General features: G+C 38.5%; 1 protein-coding gene across 8 annotated transcripts in view; it reads left to right on the top strand.

Annotated features, from left to right (window-relative positions):
- Window positions 1–26,096, top strand: part of Fsip1 (fibrous sheath interacting protein 1) — a 203,350-nt gene that overhangs the window by 23,269 nt on the left and 153,985 nt on the right. For 7 of the 8 annotated variants that reach the window (XR_260360.2, XM_005381206.2, XM_005381205.2 and 4 more), the window contains exons 5-9: window positions 372–465; window positions 11,904–12,002; window positions 13,340–13,384; window positions 14,129–14,253; window positions 16,851–16,961. Coding sequence is in view for 6 of the 8 variants with exons in the window: in XM_005381206.2 (XP_005381263.1) it covers window positions 372–465; window positions 11,904–12,002; window positions 13,340–13,384; window positions 14,129–14,253; window positions 16,851–16,961 (474 nt within the window). In the remaining 2 variants the exon portion in view is untranslated. The remainder of the gene's footprint in view (window positions 1–371; window positions 466–11,903; window positions 12,003–13,339; window positions 13,385–14,128; window positions 14,254–16,850; window positions 16,962–26,096) is intronic. The other variant, XR_260361.2, reaches the window with a different exon arrangement.

Raw genomic sequence — 26,096 nt, 5'->3', positions numbered from 1 at the left:
CAAAGCAAGTTTTTACTTCCTTCCAAACAAGAGTTATAAATGGAAACAATAAAATGCAGTACTAAATGTGAAATGTCTGAAATTTCAACTGTGGTGTACCTTTAGGTTATTAGTCATAAAAATGTCTAACAATACTTTAAACAAAGTAATTAACATATGGTGATAGACATATGCTTCTACTCTGTCTCGGAATTGCTGCTGACAGAACTTTATGAAACAGAAAATACTAACAAGTTTTCTATTTGAAGGACTACAAATGAGACTTCTCATTTGTATGTACATGATTGGGAACTAGGTTAGAATTAAAAAAAAATCAAAGAACATATTTGCCTTCTTTTACTGTGTTTAAACTTTAATTTTTCTTTCACTAGTCTGCAAAAAATAGCGAAGCTTTGCGAAGTAGTGAGGAGATGGAAAATACAAAGAAATTTTTATCTTTGACTGCTGCACCTGAACAGACTGTTGGTGAGTAGATGGAGATGCCATTCATCTTTGTTTTTAATCTCAGAGTCATAACATTTTTGGATTAAAGTTAAATTCCCAATTCAAAATTCCACTTTTCTTGGTAAGCCCGACCCTTCTTTAGGGGAAATAACTGATCGCATTCAGTAGTGTCGTATGGGGCATGTTTCAGTTTCTTTAAGGGTTTGTATGTGTTTAAGGGTGACGGGGACAGGGCAGGCCCAGTGTGTCTTCCTGCTGCCTCCAGAGGAAATTTGATGCTGCCAATCCTCTGCCTAGGATTCTCTCCCCAGGTGTCTCTGGCCTGTGCAACCCTTTCATAAAAATCAGTTACCAGTTTGCCCTATTTTCTGTTCTCTCACAATCCTGTTTTTGGAGACCATCCAGTTGATTCTGACATAGCTTTCTGCTTTCTTCCTGTGTGTATATGTATTTTGAGATTTTTCTTTTTAAAACATAAATATATGGAGTTGTGTAACCTTTAACCTACTCACACAAGTGGAAATTCTAGGGACTCGAAGCACTTGGTATTTTCGGAAGGATACTCTGAAATCTTTAAAGCTGCATCACATAGGCAGTCGTCCAGCTCTACTCAAAGCAGGGAGCACTGGGATCTTTTTGTTCTTTATTCAATGATGTCTCTCAATTTAGAATCCTAAGAACTTAGTTCAGGTTAGTGAAACAGTTAGCAAGGAGCTTTGGCATGAATAGTATGACTTTGGGGTTTTTCCTTTCTGGATGCAGCTTTGAGCACTCAGAAACTGCTAGGGCAGTTTTGGTGAATTTTTTAGAGCTTTTAATGATATGAACAGCTTGCTGCGGCATGTGTGTCATAAGCTTGCTGCCTCTTTGCTAGGACTTGGGAGACTTGGGTTTGGAGTGTACCAAGTATTTCTTTTGAAGAAGGCAAGTGTTTGAGTTGCCTCTTTTATAATTAAGGACTTTAAAAAATGAAACTTTCTAGGTTTCCATTAGGTAGATCCATAGCTATAGTGACCTTATGGAAATTTACCTTGCTATTTATGGTGTCCTAATGAAAGCACCAATAAATATTAGCCTGCCTCTATTGAAATAGCAGGGCCTTTACTTTCTGCTTCTACTTTGTTACAGAAGTAACATATGGATAATCTATCTTATAAATATTTGTTTTCAGTTGCCTTTTTTTTCAAAATCAAATCAAAACTATGCAGTCCATCTAAGTTTGAAAGCTTTTGACATCTATATCTGGCTGATACCCATAGAGCTCACAGTTGTCTGTCTAGGGACACATGGCTGCTGTAGACATTTCCAGCAATGTCAGATTAGTACCACTGTTCTGTCATGGACAGCAGGTAGACCTAACGAGCCAAAAGCTGCAGCTACGGGAAGCTTGAAAGTTATATTCAGAGGGGCTGGGGATTTAGCTCAGCGGCAAAGCGCCTGCCTGGCAAGCGCAAGGTCGTGAGTTCGGTTCCCAGTACCGGAGAAAAACAAAACAAAACAAAAAAAAGAAAGTTATATTCAGAGAAGATCATTGCTTTAAACATTGTCATGTTAAAGTTTCAATTTTTAGATTTTGAATTCTTGTTGTCATTTATTGGCAGGGTGTGCACGGCAGATAAAATGTAAAAGGAAGTGAGAATAAAAGAAACCATTGGGTGAATCAAGTGTCTCACCCTTCACTCTTGCCCCTGGCTGTCTTGATTACTTCATACTTGACCAGGACACCAAAATGAGCAGTTTCATATTCTTGGCTTCTTTAGATATAACGAGTCTTTTCCTAATGACTGTTCTATTGCAGAAAAATGAGTTCCTTGATGAAATTTCCTGCTGGTTCTTTACATCATAAGCATGTATTCAACAGTATTGAAAATGTATTGACGCATATTTGATTATTTAAATATCTTAAAATATCAATAAAGGCATTCGTACATTAACAACCTAATTACATTTAAAAGCACTTTACATAATTATTATCTTATTCTAAGACAGGAACCTTTTTAGAATTATTAGCCTAAGAATAGTGTTACAGAATTATTAGCCTAAGAATAGTGTTAGTAGCAGAGTATTTTCACTGCAGGCCTGAAAGAAATGAGTAAAAATGCACAAGTCCAGCTTGACCACAGAGTATTGATTTTTGAAAGTCTCCTCATTCCTATTCCAACATAGCTACATATGACAGAGTGCTCCTGTCAGCTGTACTTGAGATGAATTTTACGATAACTCACTGAATTTTAGCTACTACTCTTAATTAAAATTAAAAAATTAAATATCTTTTTTTTTTTTGTACTGGGGATTGAATTTAGGACCTCACTCTTGCCAGGCAGGCGCTGCGCCACTGTAGCAATCTACAGAAATCATGTGACCCTAGAGAGACAAATGTGAGCTCTGTGGGTATCAGTCAGATACATATGTCAGGGCTATATCTCTGGCCCGAAAAACCTGTTTTGATTAAACCTACAGCTATAAACTTTTGAGTGAAATGTGTTAGGAAAACAGCAATGTGAAAAGCACTTGTAAATTGTCCAGTAGGTGGCAGCATCTAGTTATAGTAGTAAGGGCCAAGGCTCAGCGTTGGACCTATTGTCTACCTACTGACAGTCTAATGACTACTTTCTACTTTACTTTTCACTTTCCCCCTTCAGACAAAGGAAGAAATCTTTAGGAGAAACACTTTTCTTTGTCTACTATGGTCACTTTTCTTTAACCTTTTATTTAAGAGTTAACATGAAGAACTTGGGCTTGGTTGGTGGCTAGATAACAATTTCCAGTGTGCTTTTCAGCCCCCTAAACACAAAATTTGTCTCAGTCCCTATCTGATATCGCAAATATCACAGTTTGGTTGTTGCTGTGTTGTGCATTTAGTTTTATTTATAGGGGCTAAACACAAATGAGGCCTTGACTCCAAAGCAAATACGAAATCTACGTTATAGTGAATATGTAATGACCTCCATCTTGATTACTGAGGAGTTTTTCACTTTGTTTTTTTCATATTGGAACTTGAACTCAGGGCCTTCACACTAAGCCACATTCCAGTCTTTTATATTTTTTATTTTGAGGCAGGGTCTTGCTCAGTTGCATAGGCTGGATTCAAACTTTCGATCCTTCCTCAGCCTCCCAGAGTGTTGGAATTATGGTCATGCATCATGCCCAGCTAATTACTGAGATTTGGAAGTAAGCGATATTGCACTTGCTAGCGATCTCTGAGATATTTAAAAACACCGTCCCACCCCATTATTTAGGGGTCACTTTTAGGTATTTCTAGAGAAATGTAAAAATCAAAAATTTATTATATCAGGAGTTTTCCTCTAGCTTCCAGCACTTAGATACTGACTAGAGATAGAATTCAACATTCTCTGAGGCAGATACATCTGGCCGAAGGTTATTTGTTGTCAGTGTGTTTGGTAGAGATTATTCTTTTTGCCTCTGTTACATTCCTTTCTGGTGTTTCCTGCTGCAAACTTATCAAGCACAGGACATCAACATCTCAATGAATCTGGCTTTTCCAAATTTGTGAATAATGCAGTTCATGAATGTAATGTTGGAAAAGATGCACCACATGTGTGTTTGTGTAGGGAAGATGGCTATGGCTGTGTTTGTCACACGAGGCAGAGTTTGCAAACAGAAACAAAATTTTGCCAAAGGCTTCTGATTGCAGACAAGTTTTCATGAACCAGGCACCACTGATCTTTTTAGGTGTCTTTTCTGTGAAATTCAGATATATGATACTTCTGCTCTTGAATGTTAAAGTTAAATACAGATTTTCTTCAGGTATTTAACCTTAGCATTCAAGAGTAGAAGTATCTATTCTGTTTTGCAGAGGACTGAGGGAGAAAAGTGGGACACCTGTGCCAGTTGGGACAGCTAAAGAGTTTTGGTTTTAATCACTGGTGAGCACCCAGCATTGCTGAGCAATCTCTTGCCTTCTCCAAAGCAGCTGTTCCACACCGTTACTGTGTGGGTAGCCTCTCCTCTCCTCCACAAGACCTTGTCATGGTGGTCTTACCCTCCTGAGAAAACAGACCTCATGGGTGAGAGTCCCTTTCATCTTCTGTTTCTAAACGTCACTCTGACTGTGCTCCTCTGTCCTTCCCCCTCCGTTCTCCCTTTTGGTAGAGAGAAGGTTCTCTTCTCCAAGATCCCTACCACTGGGCTCCTATATGTTAATTATTCTCTCTCTGTCTGTCTGTCTCTCTAAGTTCTTAAATCTAGAGCCTCAGTCTTTCTTTTTTCCTGTAGCTCTTCCTCTTCAGTGTATGATGTTTAAATCCTTTAATCCTAAAACAGAATCAAAGAGCCATTAAACCAACCAGGGACCAACAAAACATACAAGCAAAACTTTCTGTCTGTTCTCTGCTTCATTCACAATCAGCTTCCAATCAGTTTCCCTCCTTTCCTTAAAGACAAAAGTTCTTGAAAGCATGTTCCATGGCTACTAGTGTTACCTGGTCAGCTTCCATTTTCCTCCCACTCTTTAGCGGTGGTCTGTGTCTTCTCCCACAGCACAGAAACATCCAACTGTAACAGCACTTGCAACTGTTTCCCTACTTGACATCTCTGTGGTTTCTCACACAGTAGCCGCCGATGGCGCAGTAAGATTTTGACCAGGTTATTCCCTGCTGGTTTTCTCTTTTTCTTCCTCCCTGTTTTTGAAATCTATACCTTGTTTTGTATATTTTACCTCACTCTTCTAAACTAGAAACTCAAGAACCATTTTTAGTTTCTCCCTATCATTCTTTTACATTTCTTTCCTAAGTAACAGTTCCTCAGTGGAGGATTTCTTTTACCATTTCTGTATATGACCTCTTTCCTTTTCATCATCAATGGCTTGATCCTAGTCTTCAGTCGTGGGCTATTCTAACAACTTTTAGTTTGTACTCTTGCCTTCCTGGTACCATTGTTTTCCTACCATCATTGCATTAGTTATCTCTCACCACATAACAAATCAACCCCCAAACATTGCATCTTTAAACAACAGACGTTTATGCTCTCCCAGTTTCAGCAGGCAGGGAGGAACTTCGCTGACTCTTGAGGAATGCAGTAGAGCTGAATGCACTCAGTGGTATGGTCATTTGATGACTCTCCCGGAGCTGGAGAGAATCTGCTTCTAGCTCACTTAGTTGGTTGAATCTGCTTCTAGCTCACTTAGACCTCAGTTCCTCGCTGGCTGTTGGCTGGATCTAGTATTTTCCCCCCTTTTTTGTTTGTGGTGTTATGAAGTGAATTTAAGGTTTTTCACTGAGCTATATTCTCAACCTTTTTTATTTTTTAGTTAGAGATAGTCTTGCTCAGTCACTAAGTTGTACTGGGTTCAAACTTGTGACCTTCCTACTTCAGCCTCCTGGAATGAAGAGATTACAGATGTGCACCACCACACTTGGCTTTAGGTTATTACATGAACCTTATTTCTGGATGCCTGTATGTTCTTACAACATGGCAGCTTGTTCCCCTAAAGCACATGGTAAGTGCTCAAAAAATGGAGACTTTATTAGTATTCCTATGATTACTAGGCAACATCAACAGAAATATGGTATGTGTCTCATATACGATCCTTCCTATATGAGGAAATTTATGCAGGAGATTATCTATGTATCTATCTATTATCTATCTATCTATCTATCTATCTATTTATCTATCTATCTGTAGGTCTTATATATCTCTTTACTATTACTACCTTTGTAATTACCAAATCATATTTTAATGGTTTATTAATGATATATAGAAAAGCTAGTAACCTTTTTTGCATATTTATAATTTGGTTTCTGTTTAGACACTTAACTGAATTATTTTATTCCTTCTAATTATCTTTAGTTTTTTGCTTTGGGTCTTATTTATGGACATAGCACCAGAAAACAATGTTGATTTTTTTGTCCTTTTCAATAATTATTTCTATTCTGAGAACTGTCTCTCTTATTTCTGTTCTGAGAACCATAGACTAAATTTTGAAGTTTATTGAGTGCATTTCAATAGTAATTTAATTACCATAGATTTCTTCTTTCTTGAAAAACTTATTTAATGTTGTAACATAAAAGTTTTAAAATACTAAATCAGTCTTTTATTTCAGGGTCAACCTTTCAGGCATATGGAGGACTCTTCTTTTAACTTAGAACCAAATTTGAATGGCTGAAGTTTTTCAAAAGTCTTGTGTCTGTAAAGAGATGAGTATGTGCACATGTGTGCATGTAAATGTGTGTTTATGGTGTTAGAATTAGAGGTGCGAGGGTGTGTGTGCACATATGGCTGCCCTATCAGCCCTGTTAACTGCGTTAAATGAGTTGGGGTTGGTTACTCATTTATTTCTATGATTTGAAATAGTTTATGTAACAGGAGGATTACCTGTTTCCTAAAAATTTGAAAGATTTCTTGGAAAAGCCATCTGGTTCAAACAATCACTTGAAAGCAATTCTCCAAGTCTCTTTTCAACGTCCTTCCACTTACTATTCTATTTCAGTTGACTGGCTCCTCTGGAGTCAGTTTTGGCAATGCATCAATTGCACTGAAATTTTAAAGTGTTTATTTATCAAGATTTAAAAATTTGTGAACATAAAACCTCACATAGTATTTTTAATAGTGATTCTCTCTGTTGTTTTAAAATCCTTTTTGCTTCTAATTTTGTTCATATTTCCCCCTACTCTAAAAACATTTGGAAGTTTTTTTAAAGTTAACTTTTAATTGTAGCATACATTTACATTTAGAGAAAAACTACAAAGATGATGGAGAGATTTCCCGTATATCTATTACCCAGTTTCCCCTGGTGAGAACATCTTACATTAGTATGGTGTGTTTTTCAACAAATGAGCCGGTTATTAACTAAAACCCAATTCTATTCAGGTTTCCTTAATTTTTACCTAATGATATTTATCTGTTCTAGAATTTCACATTACATTAAAGTCTCAGGTTTCTACAGTCTACTCTTGTGTGTGACGCTGTCTCAGACTCTCCTTCTTTTCAGTGACCTTGACAGCGTTGAGGAGTATTGGTCAGGCATTTGTAGCATGTTCAGTAATTGGGATTCATCTCATGATTTTCTCCTGTTAAGACTGAGCTGTATTCTTGAGAGGAAGCCTGCAGAGTTAAAGTGCCGTCTGTAGTATATTATATTACATCATGCTGTTAATGTAACCTCACTGTTGGTGTTCAGTTCAGTCACCTGGCTGAGGAAGTGCTTGTCAGGTTTTTCCACTGTAGCATTACCTTCCCTTTCCCTCTTTCCACAGGAAACTTATGGGAAGGAAAAATACGAAGCCCCCTCTTAATGAATAGGGAGTTAGGTTTCACCTCCTCAGGGGAAGAATATTTACATAAGTAATTTTGACTTATTCTACATTATTCACTTTCATTTTATTAAATCATTTGTTTGTATCAGTATAGATTTGTGGAAATTTATTTTATACTTTGGATTAGAATTCAGTACTACTTTATATCTTGCTTCTAATTTTTCCAGCTTTGACTGTTGGGATCTCTTTCATTTGGCTCCTGTATGCTTTTACACACACCTATCACTTTGGGTTTTGTTTTGTTGCTGTTGCTGAGTATATCCTCACTTTATGGTGATACCAAATGCTCTAGATTTGTATTAGTCAGCTCACTGTCACTGTGACAAAATACCTGTGAGGAGAAACTTACAGAAAGGCAAGTTTCTTTGGGCTCACGGTTTTAGAGGTTTTGGTTCATGTGTGGCTGACTCTATTGCTTTGGAGCCTCAGTGAGGCAGAACTTAATGGCAGGGAGCCTGTAGTAGAGCAAAACTGCTCACTTCATAACCACCCAAATGCAATGCCTGGTGACTAGGAAGTAAAGAGAGAAGAGAGACAAGAGGGACTGGGTCCCAATATGTCCTTCAAGGCCATGGCTTTGGTGACCTAACTTCTTTCCACTGGGCCCCATCTTCTGAGGGTCTCACCACCTCCCAAAACCAGCACAGGCAAGAGACCAAGTCTTCAACTTATGGCCTTTGGGGGATATTTAAGAGCCAAAACATGATGAGACACATCTACTTTTTTCCCTCCTGGGTCCTAGAATCAGGCGCATCTCCAAGGAGCCCTGATTTCTTTTATTGTAGAGTGGTATTAGCAAACAAGGACTGGATGTCAGATGTGATTGTTGCATCAAGGGAGTTCTTGATTCTAGGCATTCTAAGAAAGGAAATACATGTATGTAAACTATTAATATGTGTACCCATCTGTATATATGCAGTATAATGGAAACATGTGGACATAGGTTTCAACTTATATGGGTAAACAGGAACACAATTGCTAGATCATGTAAGACTGTTTAGCTTTGTAGGAAACTGCCTCATTACCTTTTAAGTTGTTTGTACCATTTTGGGTTCCGATAGACAATGAATGGAAGTTCCAGTTACTCTGTATCTTTGCCAGCAATTGGTATTACCAGGGCTTTGGATTTTAGCCATTCCAATAGGTACATAGTGGTATGTCACTGTTGTTTTAATTTGAAGTTCTCAATGATTAATGATAAGTATATTTTATATGCTTATTTGAAGACAGGAAGCAGAGGGGGGGGGAGAGAGAGAGAGAGAGAGAGAGAAAGAGAGGGAGAGAGAGAGAAAGAGAAAGAGAGAGAAAGAGAGAGAGTGAGTGAGAGAGAGAGGGAGAGAGAGAGAGAGAGAAAGAGTGAGTTATCAAGGGAGGGGAAGAGCCAGGGAGAAAGATAAACCATTCATTCCAGGACACATTCCCAGGGACCTGCTTCTTCCAGCCAGACCCCACCTACTAATAGCAAGCCAGGTATTAGCCCCTATAATTCAACCTCCTTCCAAAATCCCCACCTATGAGCTCATTAGTCTCATGAGAGACATCTATATATAACTATAACATATCTTTTCTTTTGAAATCTGTTACCCATTTTTAATACTGAGTGGTTCTTTTACGTTTGACTTTTAGGAGCTCTTTGTATATTTTGGATATGTCTTTTATCAGATATATGTTATAATGCTTTAAATCAAGAATATCCCTAAAGGTTTCACATGTTTAGAGGTGAGGCTTGTGGAAGGTAATTGGATTGTGGGGTCAGATATTCATCAGTGGACTTATCCATTGATGACCTCGTTAGTTGAATGTGTATTAGGAGGCGAAGCCTGGCCGAGGTCATTTCCTGTGGGTATGACCAGGAAGGGTATGTTCTCGTCCCCATCTCTTCCCCTCTCTTTTTACTTCCTGACCTTCTATGGACTGAGCACCTTTTCTTTTGCTGTGCCCCTCTGCCATCCTGTTTCTGCCTTGGAGGCAGCCAACCATAGACTGAAATTCTGGCTGTTGGGTATTGGCTGTCAGTCATGAGAAAGTAATTAAGACATGTATTTTGCAAATATTTTCTCCTGATCTGTGGCTTGCCTTTGCATTCTCTTAACAGTGTCTTTTACGCAGAAAATTCTAATTTTAATGAAGCCCAATTATCAATTTTTTAATTTCATGGATTGGTTTATTTTCAGTGATAGGTGGCAGATTCTGTAATATCTTCAATACCTCTCATGTTTTCTGAAACACAAATTGTTACAAACTGGCAGATTCTGTCATGTTGAAACAGACAAAGAGATAAACTGAAGAAAAGATATATAGGTTGGCAGTTTTATGCAAATATACAGTGTCTAAATTAGCTAATAGAAGAACATAAAAATTACCTTGTTCAACAAAAAGTTAAACAATATTGTTATAGTTTAGACCTGAAATGTCTCCCCAAAGCCTCATGTGTTTGGAAGGTGATTGGATCATGGGGGTGCTGTAGTCCCCAGTGGATTTCTCCATTGATGAGTTCAGTAGCTAAATGTACTGTTAAGAGGTGGGGTTTGCTGGTGGGTCACTCCAGGTATGATCTGGAAGACGGTATTCTTGTTCTAGGCTTCTCCCTCCTCTGTTGGCTTTCAGGCTGCCATGAGGCAAGTAGCTTTCTTCTACAAGACCCTTTCACCATGCCATTTCTGCCTTGGAGCCAACAAACCATGAACTGACCAAACTTGAAACTGTGAACCAAATAAGCCTCTCCTTCTTTAAGTCATGAATGCTGTATATTTTGTCCAAGCAACAGGAAAGCTGACTAATACAGAAGATTGGTACCAAGAATTGAGTCATCCTGTGACTGACCATGTGGTTCAGAAGCTTTGGGAACTTGTTTGCAGGAAGAGTTTGGAAAAGTTTGGAGAAGTGGGCTAGAGAAGCCCAAACTGCTGTAAGCAGAGTTTGATGGGTGGTTCTGGCTGGAGCTTAGAAGACCAAAATGCTGATAGACCAGGCTCGGAAGGTTTCAACTGGGAACAACGACTCCATTGACATTTGGATTAGAGGCCACAAATGTGATACTTTGGCAGAAAATTTGTCGTCATTTCTCCATGTCCTCAGACTTTGCAGGGGACTGAGATGAAGGGTGGTGGCCTAATTGATCTGGTGGAAGAAATTTTAACACAACCCAATGTTCAGGCCATGGCATGGATACTGCTAACTGCTCTTAGCTAGACTGACAATGAGAATCAATAGCAAAAAGCAGAGCTGAAAAGTTTGCACCAGAAGGAAGTGCCTATAGAGTTGGGGCAAGGGAGAGTATGGTTGCTGAATAGATTAGCATTTTTTAAAAAGCCAATTATTTTGCATCAGGATTTAAGAAGATGGTTTAAGGCATCCCAGGAGTTGACCAGACCCCAGCCTTTCCGGGCTTGAGGATGTAAGAAGGTAAACTCTTTCAAAAGACAATGCTTTGATTTTCTATTTTCTTATGGAGACTAGCTCAAGAGAATAAATCACAGAAGAAGAAGCCTAACTATTGAGAGTCTTCCAAAATTTGCCTTTCAAACATACTTTTTTATATTGTTGTTGTGTTTGGGTTCCCCGCCCCCTAGTACTAAATATTGAATCCAGGGCATTTACACTGAGCTACATCCCAAGTCTTTTTAAAATTTTTAATTTTGAGACAAGTTTTCACTGAGTCACGCAAGGTAAGGAAGTGCTCAAATTTGCAGTTCTTCTGTCTCAGCCTGTCTGAGTGCTGGGATTCTAAGCATGTACCACTAGGCCTGACTTCACATTCTTTTTTCTTAATGACTGACTGTATATTTGAAATCTTCACCTGGGGAATCTAAAAGAAAAAAGAAAAACACAATTACAGCTACTTGGTTTGCTTATTCTCAGTATTGTTAACATTAGGGTTTGAGTACATCATCTCTGGAGAGTTAATGTAATATTTTAGCACATTCTCAATCCTTTTTTGTGATTAAGTTTTAGGGAAATACTGTCTGACTTTCTTGACTCCTGTAGTTTGTTTCAGTGACTCATATATACAAAGATACTTGTCACTTCTACTTAGAGATGACACTGACATTGTTTTAAAAATTTTGTTTGTATAGAGGGGATTCATCAATATTACAGAGGATATTAGATCTGATCTCTTCTTAAAGCACAACTGTGTAGACAAATCTTGATTTTTCTATTAAACAACTGATTTTTAAAAATCAGGTCCCTCTCGTTCTGAAGATGAAGACACCATTTTCTCAGTGTTTCATACTCAAGTCCCTCCGGAACATTATGAAAATGGTACGCAAAATGTCAATCAGGGTAGGTTTTATTTAATTTATGTGATTGTATATAGTGTAATAATAGAATACTCACTGTATCTAGAGATATTTGTGGATGTCATGATTTGATATATTGTATGTAGAAGTAAGTGAAAGAAGAAGGGTTCACGAGGATATACAATTGGTCCTGAGTCGATCTTCACTAAAGTTGAGAACTCATTGTACCATTCTCTGCACTTTGGATGGTTGAAATTTTGTGTAAGAGTTAAAGAGAAAAGCTGGCTGCAGGTAATGGAAACTGGGCTTAAGATACAAAATGATGGGAAGGATCTTAGTGGCAGACACATTGCTTTGGTTCCCAGGAGTGTATCCTGTGGTTAGTCATTGTGAGGAAGGCCCAGTTCCAGAATCCTACAACAGAGGAGTAACCAGCTTGGATCAGGTGCCTACCCCTCGTCCAACCAACTTGTCCAACCCAGGAAGGGTTGATGTCACTGTGAGATCATGGAGACTCCTGGGGCATCTCCACCACACAGGACAGGAGAAGGGGACATTTCTAATGAGACAGTTTAGGTCAGATAATCTAGTGTTGTTACTCTATAATTTATTAAAACTATGTCTTAAAGAAATCCTATTATAAATATAGAAATAGCTGCATTTGAGTTATTGCTATATTTTTAAGTGTATATGAAACTTCAACTGATTTCAATTTAACAGACAATAGGCAATTTAAATGGTGGAAAAAGTGATATATTTTTATATCTAAAGTGACCATTTATCAAAAAAACTTAATTCATACTTTACATATTGGTAGTATGTATTGGTAGTAATTATGTGATTAATAAATAAAATCCCAATTATGATACAGGGGTTTATTTGCCTAGAAACATATCTTAAATTTTAGTTAAATGCTAACTTCTGCTTGAATAGAATTTAAATTTGGGGATCTCACTTCTTTTCTATTTCTTTCTAGCTATTTGCATCAAAGTTTAAATCTGTATTGAAGCCAGGCATGATAGCACATGCCTATAATCATAGTACTTGAGAGGGTGAGGCAGGAGGATTGCTTGCTGTGAGTTTGAAGCCAGCCTGAGCTCCACGGTGAATTCAAGGCCATCTTAAACTACATAGCAAGACCCTGCCTCTAAAAATAAAACAAACAAAAAACAAAACAAAACAAAAAATCCCACAAACAAATCAGTATTGATTATTATCAATAATCTGATAATTATCTATAAGTAAACCAACTGGTTGGTTCCCTTAATCTTTTTTTAATCGAGGTAACTTCTCTGATAAATCAAAGGTAAATTTAAAGTAAACGGAGGCTGGATTGAACTACTGACTGGTGTTTTTTCCTTTTTGGACTTCATACTCAAGTCCCTCCAGGACATTATGAAAATGGTTTGCAAAATGTCAATCAGGGTAGGTGGCATTTTTTTCCATTTTGTAGGGTAAGTTCCATTTGTCATTTAGGGAGGCTGTGCATATTTTGGAACTTTAATGAAGGATTCACATGCTCTTGTTTTAAAATCTTTAAATATTACTCAGTGAAAAGGTGTTTAATAAGAGGAATAAAAGTCTACAAGTATTCTTTTTACCTTTGTTTTGAGCACTGAGGTTCTAAGTGTCTGAGGTTACTCGAGGCTGAGGGAGGGGACAAACCGAGGGCTATAGGAATTTGTCCAAAAGAGATGCAAACAGCCAGGTCACTATGTCCAGTGTTGAGCAAAAAGCTTATTCTTGAGAAGGAAAGAAAGATGGCAAACTCTTAAAATAGTAGGAATAGACTCTAATCTTTGGGGGATGTTTTGTTTCATATAAAGATAAAATATATTTTAAAGATCTTCATAATATGAGAGATTCCTTGTTCATGTGAATGACTTCCAGTTCTGTTTGTATTTCCTGTCATTCTCAAGGAATCAACAGCAAGAAGTTTCATACATGATACTAGCACAGGAAGTTTAAAGAGAACTGCATTTAGACATTATAGTAGCACATTTATCCTTATGAGAAAAAAGTATACTGTATTAGGTTTCTGGATTTGGAATTTAGAAGTTAGCCATTGTGTGTTTGTTTTCTTACATATTTTAATATATGCTCAAAGTGAATTTTTAGTATGATGCACAATTGTAATTATGAAAACAATTTGAACTTTTTTAATAATAGATTTTACCTATGATGTGGAAAGGAATGAGTCATTGATCAAAGCAGAAAAGAAACCTTTCTCAAAAACAGAAAAGATTGAGCTCAGGGGTAAACACAACCAGGATTTTGTTAAGCGAAACATTGAGGTAGGTACTTAGAAATAAAGAACCACAGTGTGAGACTAAATGAGTCACAAAATTGGTAATAATGTGTTCAAGGTCTTTACATTTTTCATTCACAATTAATGCATGCATCATTGAAGCAGTATATAGAACTTTAGTTTTCTTTCAAGAAAAATTTCATGAACTGGTACTTACATTCACTTTTATACCCTGTTTTTTCTACCCTGCTTTTTTGTGTGGTACTGGGGATCAAACCAAGAACCTCGTGCATGACAGGGAGGCACTCTACCCCTGAGATACACACATCACCAGCTTATCCCACCCTTTTCTTCTCCTTTTCTTTCCTCTTCTTTCCTCCCCTTGCCTTTCCTTTCTTCCCTTTAAAAAAATATTGCAACGAGTGTTTATTTTGCCACAGAAATAGTCTGCTCCTTGCAATTTGAAATAACATTTATTTAGATACGTAATAGCTTTGGACAGTGTTTCCCAGATTTTAAGCAGTGTATTAGTAACACTGTTTTTTTTTTGTTGTTGTTGTTGTTTGTTTTTTTTTTTTAAAGTAATAAGAATGACTGTGTAGCTGGTGTATTCAGAAATGTAATGGAAAATGCTCCTGGCAGAGCAGCAGGGGTGGGGCTGGTGAAGCCCCCAGAGTGAGCCTCTTGGTACCTGTTATTGTCCTTGATTAGCTTCCTGCCTCAGGAGCTCATCCTTGATCCTGCAGATCCTGCAGCCTGACCCAGCTGTCCTTCAGGCATATCCAAACTAATCAAGGAGAGATATTTGAAAACTGCTCATACTTTATTATTATTGTCATTTTTGCCTTACTTGGGATTGAACCCGGGGCCTTTGCATTGAGCTATATCTCCAGCCCTTTTTTCTTTTTCTTTTTCTTTTTTTTAAAATTTTGAGAGAGGGTCTCACTAAGTTGCCCAGGCTGGGCTTGAATTTACAATCCTCCTGCCTCAGTTTTCCCCAGTGCTGGGATTTTTTTATTATTTTTATAAAATGCTTTGTTGAAGTGGTTAAGATGGCCAGTGGCTTGCTTAACATGGAAATGCCTTTGCTTAGAGAATGGCCCATTGCAAAAAATTTGGCATAAGGGACTCAGGGAGAGGGCTGCCTAGAGGGAACACCAGTTCACAGATGGTTTTGTCATAATCTTCCAAAACCAACAGGTATGTAGCTCTGAAAGGAAATTGGGTACACCAATATTGGCACAATTACAACCTGGAAGGGAAAGTAATTGCGTGACATTCAGAAAGGCGTGATTAGGAAGAAAAAGGGATCTACTGAAACACCGCACCCAAGCACCAGAGAAGTGATGGCTCACCAGGGTAGGGGTATTTTTTTCTCCCATGCACCTGTCAAAAGAAAGACAGCACTCACCGCAGGTGGATCCAGCTCAGGATGGAGAAACACTTGTGCAAGTGGGAGCTCTGACTGAAGCGAAGTGATCAGAGGGCAGAGATAATTCCCATTCTGTAGCCCAGGACTGGGGTAGGACCAGGTCAGGAACCATCTTAGTCCCCCTTGCTTTGCTCTTTGCCTCATTAAAAGAGACTGGAGCAGAATCTGGATGGGAAGCCATCGTGAGTACCGGCCTTTGCCTAGGCACAAAAATCATCCACACCTGTGGCTCTGATGCCACCATGTGACAGGGAGGAGAGGGTTATCACTTGTTGATGGGACTGATTAGAGTGGGACCTTCAGGAGACTGGCACAGAGGAGTTCAAAGAGTCAGAGAAAGACCACACCTCCCATTTCTGGGGGAACAGAACAAAAAGCAAGGAGTAAGTCCTCTGTGTTGAAGGCCAGTGGGACAGTGATGCAGAGCAAACTGACGTCAGGGAAATGCAAATCAAAGCAGCACTGAAATTCCCTCCTCCAGCAAGAATGGCAACTGTCAAGGACTAAAAAATCAACAAATGTTGGCAAGGATGTAGGGGAAAAGGAACCTTCTACATCACTGGTGGGAACGTAAGTTAGTACAACATGATGGAAATCAGTATAGTGATTTCTAAAACTACTAAAAATAAAAATTCATTTGACCCAGCTATACCCTCCTGGGTATTTTCCTAGAAGAATTAAAGTCATCATTATACAATAATACATGTACACTCATTTTATAGCAGTGGAATTTACAGTAACTAAATTATAGCAACAGCCTATATGCCCATCAGCAGATGTATACCCAATGGAGTATTATTCACCCATAAAGAAGGATAAATTTGAGTCATTTATAGAAAAATAGATACATCTGGAGACCATAATGTTAAGTGAAATAAATCAGACACAGATTAAATATTGCATGGTTTCTCTTAAATGGCAGTCCAAAGATACAAATAATTTAAAAAGGAGAGTTTTAGGAAACAAAGAGGTAGACTTTTTGGAGATGGAGGGATAATAAAAAAATTAGTTCCTTAAAGCTAATGTAATTACTATGTATCATGAATATATACTAATAAATTTACATAAAGTAAAATTAGCAAATGTAAATTGCCTAATCTGATACATTTTATCATCGTGTGTCTGTTATAGAAACTTCAGATCCCATTTTAATTTTTTTGAACCACAAATTCCATTGAGTACTTCCTATCTTGCATTTATAAATTCTGTAGCTAGCCAGGAAATCCAGAAGCCCAGTGCCTATGAGTGACACAGAAAAGAAGAGGCTGGAAGAACTTTTGAAGGACATAGACGATAGAGATTTGGGGCTGTCCGGTTCTGAGGTATGTAAACTCTGATCGTCAATGACTTCTACACTCCTTAAGTTTGGTTTTCTTATAATTTTGTCAACTCCTTAGCACAGATTTCTAATTTGGCAGTTTATGAAGTAATATTCTGTGATTTTAAAAAATCCTGTCTCATACATTTATTTTTGTTGTAAAAGGTATTGTTGGTTAATTCATTATTGACTGTTATGGTTTGTGTCCAGATGCCACCCACCCCCAAGCCTCATGTGGTCATAGGGTTTTTTCAGAGGTGGCTGAATCTAGAGTATGTGATTGATTCATAGAGCAATGTTGGGATTAAGGGGTGATTGCTGGATCAGTCCACTGATTGGATTGGCATGGCTCTAATCATGGTAGACTGAATACAATATGACAGACAGAAAGAGGCTTGTCTCCCCCTTTCCTTGCTTGCTTTGCTATCTTCTGCCCTCCATGAACTGTTTCTCCTCTGCGATGCCTGTTTGTCATGCCATCCTCCCTTGGAACCAGCTGTTTACGGACTGAAACCTCTACAAACTGTGAGCTAAATAAACCTTTCCTCCCTTAACTTTGGCCACTGGGTATTTTGTCTCAGAAGAGTAACTAAGACAACTGTCAAGAATGAAGTCCTTATAAGAGTGACTATGCATTGGTTGTCACAGTAATAACCTCTGCTTGTGATGTGATGGGCAGTGGTGCATGACCATGCTTCTCTGTATCCTTTTATTAATATCCCCACGCTGGCTCCATTGTATTTCAATGTAGTCTTTAGTGATCCTAAAGTTCACCATGTTGCTGCTTCCCAGTTCATCATGACTACTTGGTTCCGGAAAAGCCTTAGACTGCGCTGATTGGAAAGTAGCAGGTAATGTAAGGGTCAGATGCAATTATATATTTGTAGGGCCAGGGAAGGTGCCATAAGGAGTGGAATGGCCCAGCGTTTGTACATATTTACGTTTTAATCTTGTAGGAATGTTCTTTACTTTTACAAAGGAATATACCTTCCTGTATGCCCCAAAGCACTTAGCCCTGTCATCCAGCTTTTATTTCCCTGTGTTCACTGGAGACAATGGAATGAGGGCTGCAGGAACCCTGCCTAGGTCTTTCAGCTGGCACCTTCTTTTGTGTCAGTCCCCTTGCCCTGTGCTGGGAGAGCACAGCTGTCCCCTTCCCAAGCCGAACAGGAAGCAAGTGGCCCAGCATACCATTTCTCCCCACTGCAGGTCCCTTGTTTTGAGGGGGTCAGTTCTGTGGTGCTATCCAAGGATCAGACCAATGTTGCTCTTCAACAAGACCATATCCTGGCTTTGGTTTGGACCCTTGACCTAGCCTATTTGCCTCATGCCCCTGCTCTGGAAGGCACACCTCCAGGAAATTGCTTGAATAAGAATCCTGACCACAGCTTCTGTGTCTAGGCAGCCACCTGCAGACAGAGGTTGAGCGCTTACACGGCAGTGCGTATGCAGGGATATCTGGGGCCGGTGGTGGTGATGGGACCAGGCCAGTGGGAATGAACACTCTGCATTAGCAAGTGGCTATTATGTGAAAGCCCCAGCCCAGAGCTGCGGGACCCTCTGATTTGGGGGGTTGGGGAGAATGTAGAAATTTAGATTTTTTAAATGGGGAACAGTAGACATTTTAAATACTAACAACTAGTTACATTAAAGAAATTCTATGTGGGCAAACAGAATGTGCCCCATTCCATGCCAAACCAAAAGCAAATCTGTGGAATATCACTTTATAACCTCTGAATAATCTCTTCTGACATGGGGAGCGTCCAGCAGGGGCTGTGTCTAGGAGTAGAGGAAGATTTGGGTGAGGCACACTCTCAATGCCCATGCAGTCCTGAAGTACTTTAGCTTTGCTGTTCATGGTAATTTGCTTATTTTATTATCAAAAGTTTAGATAACAATAAGAATTAAGAGACCCGGATTTCATTCCTGGTTTTGTTATTACTTGTGAAGTTGAGCAAGCTGCTGTGCAGTCTCTCTGGAGGTCCAACCATGGCACGATCGATCTTCTGTACGCATTCTAGGAATGCTTTACTCTCTCATTATTATTAATATCATTTTTTACTTATTATTTTTGCTGATATTTATGTTTTAAACTCTAATTTCAGTTTTAAGTAGCTCTTTTAAATACTGTGCACTATGGTTAGTATTTTTGTTGTCTCTATTTTTAATTGTTTATCTTCTGTTATTATTTGCTTATCATTTATACTTTAATGATATTTCACTTATTCTGACCACTGATAATTTCTTGGAACTTTTCCTGATTCACATTATATGTTTTATTTATTTATTTTTTTACCTCCTTCCCCTCTTGTGGCTTGGAAATTCAATATCTTGTTTCTGGCCTGTGCTATTATCCCTCATGTTTTTAACATACATTAAAATATATTTTTTGCGGGGCTGGGGATTTAGCTCAGTAGCACAGCGCCTACCTGGCAAGTGCAATGTTGTGACTTAGATTCCAGGTACTAGAAAAAAAACCAAAAAAAAAAAACAAAAAACATATATATATATATTTTTTTTCAATTTAAGAAATTAGTTTTTAAAAAATCTCATATTTTACAAGGTTGGATCATTTTTATGTTTTTATTTTCCTTTTTTCCCTTTTCCTTCCCACCAAGATTTATTGAAATTGTCTGGAATTTTAGTTTCAAAATATTGTAAATTTTTACCTTTACCTTTAGAAACAGTATCTTACCTTGTGGAGCCTTTCTCAACTAAATTTAGCCAACATCTTTAGCCTCATCATTAACTGTGTATTTTGACTCGACTAATTATTTGTATGTTTAAATAATTTTTGTGAAATTTGTTAATAAGTTTGCAGAACTCTCAAAAATTTGTTAACAAATTTGCCTGGAATTTTAGAAAAGTTGTCCTCCAAGGTGTGGTGGTATGTGGATAACTTTTGAATGTTAATTTTATTTAAAAATTTTTCTTTCACTTGAATAATAGTTTGAGTGGCAACTAAATCCTAGATGCAAAATCCTTTCTTTCTGGAAGCATGTAGCATTTTCTGTATTTTTTGATTCACTAATTTTATCAGGCTGTATTTATATGAGTCTTTAAAAACAATTTTGTCCTGGTTTGGCACCTCACAGGACTTTGCCTTCTGATGGTTCAAATCTTTCTTCTAGTAGTTTTTTTCCCTCCCATCATCGCTTTTCCCTCCTTGCAAGATACTACAAAGTGGGGTATTGCTTGGGAACGTGAGTGGCTGAACATAATAGAAAGCTTTGTAAACAGTGTCTTAAACAAGTAAGGAGTTTATTTTCCTTCACTAACAAGGAATCAGGTATGAGCAGCTCCTGTCTTCCTGTGTTCTCATTTCATGTGCTTAGAATGGCTTTTTCATTAGGTTTGTACTGTTTGCTGCCATATCTGGACATGATGGATCCATTTTCCAGGCAGGAAGAAGAAAGGGCAAAGAGACACTTCTCTGAGGCTTTGTCTTCTCGTTTGGGAGGGTACTGTGTCCCCGTGACTTCACTTTGCATCTCGCCGAGCTGTGCCCTGGAGCCATATGTATTGTGACATTGCTGAAGTGGGGAAGAGGGAGCAGGTATTTTACTTTCCAGTTTTGTAGCACAGGTAGGCGTGGAATAAGAGCATTAGAAAAGACACTCGGGTTTGTTAGTAGATAGTATCTGCTGTATATGGATGGCCTTACGAGTCTTTGTTCCTGGTCATAAGCTCAGTTTTCTTATAATCATCTTTTTTTGGTCACTTTACTCAGATGGGCTCATTTTACTGTTTTCCAAACTGAGCGTCTATCATGTTTATTCTGCTGCTTAGCCTTGTGGCCCTCTCACTTTTTTTTTTTTTTTTTAATAATTCTTACTGTTTTTAGAACAATTTGTTGAGAGTTCTTTCTACAAGTCATCTTATTATCTAGTATGGAAACTAAACATTTAAAAACATACAGAGCTTCTATAAAGCAAAATAGATGGTGATTCATTGGAACAGAGACTCAGAGGAAGATTAGTGAAGCAGGAAGACTTTAGGAAAACTTGAAGGAAGGGGTCTGTTTACTCTTTCCTTAAATTGTATCAAACTTCTTGCTGTTTCTCAAATCCTCTATGTTCTTTCAAGCCTCTGTGTTTCCAAATATGCCTTTCCCTTTATAGGTACATCGTTGAAAAATGCCTGTACAACTTAGAGAAGATGACCGTTTGGGGTACTTTCTCATCACTGAGACACAATACCCAACACCCATAATTTAGAGGAGCAAAGGTTTGTTTTGGCTCACAGTTTGTAGAGGTTCAGTCCATTAGTCTGCCTGCTCAAAGGCAGGGCTGCAGGGCAGAGGGGCAGAAGGGGATTGCTCATCGCGTTGCAGGCAGGAAGTAGAGGGGACTCAAGGGAGGAAGGAAGGAGAGAGACCCTTCGAGGCCACAGCCCAAGTGACCTACCTCCTCCTAACATCACGTTTAACTATAAACTCATCAGAGGAGTAATCACGTCCCTATGATCTAGTCACCTCCCAGAAGGCCCAACAGTGGCCTTTGGGGGACATTTAGATATAAGCCATTACAATGACTAAAGTAATAATTTTAATTTCCCTTGGTCCCTGATGGCTCTATATTGTGGCATGTTTAATTTTATAGACGTATTCTCTTGAATGTCACTAGGATACATACTTAGAATTTTTAAAATATCTCCTTTTATGTTGAGAACTCAGCCCTTCCAAGCCAGATGCCTCTAGTGCCACCCTTGCTAGCAAAATGAGCTTTGCCTCAGAGCTCAGGTTTTCATATATATTACTGAATGGATCTATCTGGTTGGGTTACCTGCATGAATCTTAGCTGTAAAGGAGGCTGGTGCAGAGCATTTCATGGTTTCCATCTTGGGAAGACAAGACTCCTTAAAGGTTCTACACAGTCAGAAAAAGAATACCATCTACTACTTGTTATATATAGTTTCTTTTTGTAATTGCATTAGTGTATGAAATGTTTACATTTCTGCTGAATTTACTCTGGCATGCTCTTTTCAGTAGCATTTAAAATAATTCCATTCAGATAGGAGTTTAAAATGTATTAATTACTAGTCAGTTGCATAATTTACTTTTTTGTATTATTTATTATTTCTCATTTAGGGCATCGCAGTATTTATGTCAATTTTACTTAAGAAAAAAATTAACCAGAGCTTCTTATTTGTGGTGAGTTAGGTAATATTACTTTTCCCCTAGTGTTAGACTTTTAGGCTTTTTGCAGTTATTCTTTATTATAAATAACATAACAATAAGTACTGTATCAGTCAGTGTTCTGAGTTACAAATAACAGGTGGACTTTGGCTAAAACAATAGAAAATTGATTTGTTGGGAGCTTTGAGTAGTTAACAGACACAAAGGGACCTTTGGGGAATCCCCGGTCTATAAGCCATGGAGATGTTCAGGGAGCCGAAAACCATATGAATACAGAAACTCTTTGGGAACAGCCTGGTGAGGTGCTCCTGGCACCATAGCCAAAAGACAGTTGCCCCGATAGATGCTCCATGCTGCATCCTTCACTGCTGCCAACACTGTATGACTCTGCTCATCCTGGAACAGTTAACTCTTCCCCTGCGTCTCTACATCTGTTCCTGCTCATTCAAAATTCAGGGTGTTTGCTTTGACGGGCTGATCCAGGCCATGTGCTTATCTTTTTGATGCCAGTGGCTAGGGAGCAGGAATGTCTGGTGGTTATCTGTCCCCTCCCAAGACTCACACACTGTTTAGTTTACTGAAAGAGGGAGCTTGGATGCTAGGGGCAGGAGCAGACAAATATAAAAGTCTTTTTGCATAAGTTTTTGCCCAAAGTCCTTCTTATTACTACCTAGGGATTGATTGCCAGTATTACTGTCATGAAATGAAAATGTATGGAATTCTTAAGTTTCTGTGCCCTCCACCTGTCCCTTCTTTCTTGGTGTTCTTCTGCCCTATTCTTGCACTAATGTGACCTCATCCAGTCCCATAGTCCCAAGGATTTGAACCACTGTAAATAAATGCAAAATACTTATTTCAAGCCCAGGTCTCTATCTTGAACTTCAAACAAATATCATTGCCTGATAATCTGCAGATATCCCAGGTACATGTATGAATATCAGCAACCCATCATAATCTTCAAACATGCTGCCTCTGTTATGATCTTTAGTTTAGAGAATGGGACTAGTATCCACTTAGTTGACAGATTTATTCTTGAGCCTTTCTTCTTGCTTTATCTTTCCATCAAATTATTTGTAGGTTCTGTAAATTCTGCTTCTTAAGTCTATCTGGAAACTGTTCTTTGTTCCCATTCCAGAACACATTCTGTAGCTCAGTTCTGCATTACTGCCATTACTTCTCAGTTGACCTTTCTGCCTCCAGTCATCCTCATCAGCTCCAGTTTCAAGTACACAATGGTTCATGTTGCTTCTTTGATTGTAGCTTTCTCCAACCGCTACATCTCCTTGCCCCTTCCTACCTGTTATGGTTCTAATGTAATATAATATTAGACTTAACACTAGTCCTTAAGAATTGTTACACTGTGTTATAATATTTAAGTTGTGAAATGATAAGAATAAGCATCACCCAAGGAAAACTTATCTTCTATTCTGGTGAGGGAATTAGTTTGTTTACGTTTGTGTGCAGGATAGTTATAACATGTTACGCATAAGCATGTCTTTGTAACTGGAAACTAGTTTAAAGAAATGCCTCTAGTTGCCAAGTTGACAAGTGGTGGATTGTTATGGTTGATACAGTATGTCAACTTGAGTCTAGAAGCTTAACTAAGTAACTCAGCAGTTCTACATCCTGGGGTGAAAAGGACATGCTCTTCTTGTTCCAGGGTATTGTACATTGTGTCAACTTGAGAAGTTTAGAAGGTTAACTGTGTGATTCAGCAAAGAGCCAGGGTCCTTACGTTGTATTCATCCTGAGCTTGTGCAAATGGGCACAGAGGTAGTGTAAGCCTGGGTGGATAGCCAATATACAATATAAGGAGGGAAAAGAGGCTTTCTCCCCCTGCTTTTGCTCTTGTGGCTTTTGCTGTCTTGTGCTGCCTAGAAGTGTTGCCCCTGTGCCCTGCAACCCTGCCTTGGAGCCAGCTGATTATAGACTAAAACTTCCACAAACAGTGAGCTAAATAAACCTTTCCTTCCTTAATTTTGATTGTTGAGTGTTTTGTCTCAGCAACAAGAGAAAAGTAACCAAGACACTACCCATGGAGACTAATAACCTTCCTCGATTCCCATGGTGCCTGCAGTTTACCAGAATTCTTCACAGCTTGTTAGAATTTTGTTGTGAAGAGACTGAAAACTACTTTAGGACAGATCTTTGTGAAATTCACTTTGAAATTACCAGTTCCCAGCATAATATCTGTGCAAAGCAGGCATTCAGTAAGAAATATTTGAATATTAGAATGGATTTTAAAAGACAACATGAAACTACTGTTTGTTAAGTAAGAGATGACCATTTATTTATTTATTTATTTTCTTGGTTTTTCTCCGGTACCGGGAACTGAACTCACGACCTTGCGCTTGCCAGACAGGTGCTTTGCCGCTGAGCTAAATCCCCAGCCAAGATGACCATTTAAATAAAGAAACTCAAGCCATTGACTTTATAGGCCCCATGTTTCTTTTAAGGGACTGTTCAAGGAAAAACTGAGACAAGTTAAATTTAATAAAGCTTAAATGTGCAAGAAAAAGGTTCTAGAATTGGCAGCATTCCATACTGAAGATGTTCAGAATGTGCAACCTCACAGATTGTATTTAGAATCAGAGAAAAGGAAGTGACATGCAGTGTGATAAGAATATGGTACATTTTTAATTTAAAAAATTATTATAGTAGAAGACATTGCCATCAGTTCCCCTCAGAATACCTGCTTTTGTGATACCTTGTGATGTTTTTATATGACAGAAATTTCTGTAAGTGCTTGATCAACGTGGAATGCTCATAAAACATGGTAAATGTTTAAATTAACAAAATTATATAGTAAAAGTCCCATTTAATAGTGAAAGTCCCATTACCATGAATCCCCCTTAGGATATGCAAAATAATTATCCTTACTCCAAACACACTTATCTCATCATTCTTGGCAATGTGTCTTTGACTGTAATAAGATTTTAAAAATTTAAACATTCACCATATCTTTCTATCATCCCTTGTACTGCCTTCATTGGCTTTTTAGCCTCTGCTTTGCTAGAAGTTTGCATGTTATAGTTGGCTAAGACTCAGTTACTTAGTTTTACAGATGTGCTCTTGGGTTATGAATTGTTTATACATCAAACTAGGATGTTAAGTATATCCTATACCCACTTGGGGCTAAACATTCAAATACAGAGGAGGCTGTATTTTGGTACATCAGGACAAAATTTGAGAATACAATGTATATTAGTAGGTAGACCGGATTTCTCCCTATTCAGCACATCACAAAACTTTTTTTAAAGTAGGGAAATGACACTGTTAGGAGCACCAGACTGTGAGGCAAAGAGACTTATTCCACAGGGGAAAACTCTATAAGTTATCAGATAATGACATCATAAGCTATTTTTTTCTTCTACTATCCCAGTGTTAATTCTGTTTTTGTTTTGGTTTTGTTTCTGTGAGGTCTTGAGCACAGATGTAGCAGCTTGAAATGTGTTTTTTAGAAAAACTAGTGTAGGAACTGTCACCAGACTAGGTCTGCATGGTTCCTGAAGCTGAGATGAAGAATTTAACCCACGCTAAACACAGAATGTTTGGAGAGGGGCTGGGGATTTAGCTCAGCGGCAAAAGCGCCTGCCTGGCAAGCGCAAGGTCGTGAGTTCGGTTCCCGGTACCGGAGAAAAACCAAAAAAAAAACCAAAAAAAAAACCCAAGAAAACAGAATGTTTGGAGGTTTGCTGACTCCATCACAGAAAAATAATTTTTAGGGGACTAGGCAATAAGAGGCATGGGAAGGGTTTTATTAGGCAGAAATTCCAAACTATGCACTCAAGGAAATAGAGCATAGGCTGGAGAGAGAGAGGAGAGAAAGAGAAAGCTCCATGAGCTAGAGCTGGATATACTTCTGGGATTCTGAGGGTGTTTTCAAGATGGGGGATCGCGGCTCACTCCCGGCCTCATCGTTCCCTGGAAGGAGGGCTTCCGGCACACAGGGAGCCTCGGGTGGGGAGCGCCAGTCTTCTGGCTGGCTAGCTTCCTGCCTGG

The sequence above is a fragment of the Chinchilla lanigera genome, unplaced genomic scaffold (genome assembly GCF_000276665.1).
Source record: "Chinchilla lanigera isolate Chin_1 unplaced genomic scaffold, ChiLan1.0 scaffold00015, whole genome shotgun sequence".
In the NCBI taxonomy this organism is placed as follows: Eukaryota; Metazoa; Chordata; class Mammalia; order Rodentia; family Chinchillidae; genus Chinchilla; species Chinchilla lanigera.
This window is presented reverse-complemented; position numbering and strand designations above follow the sequence as displayed.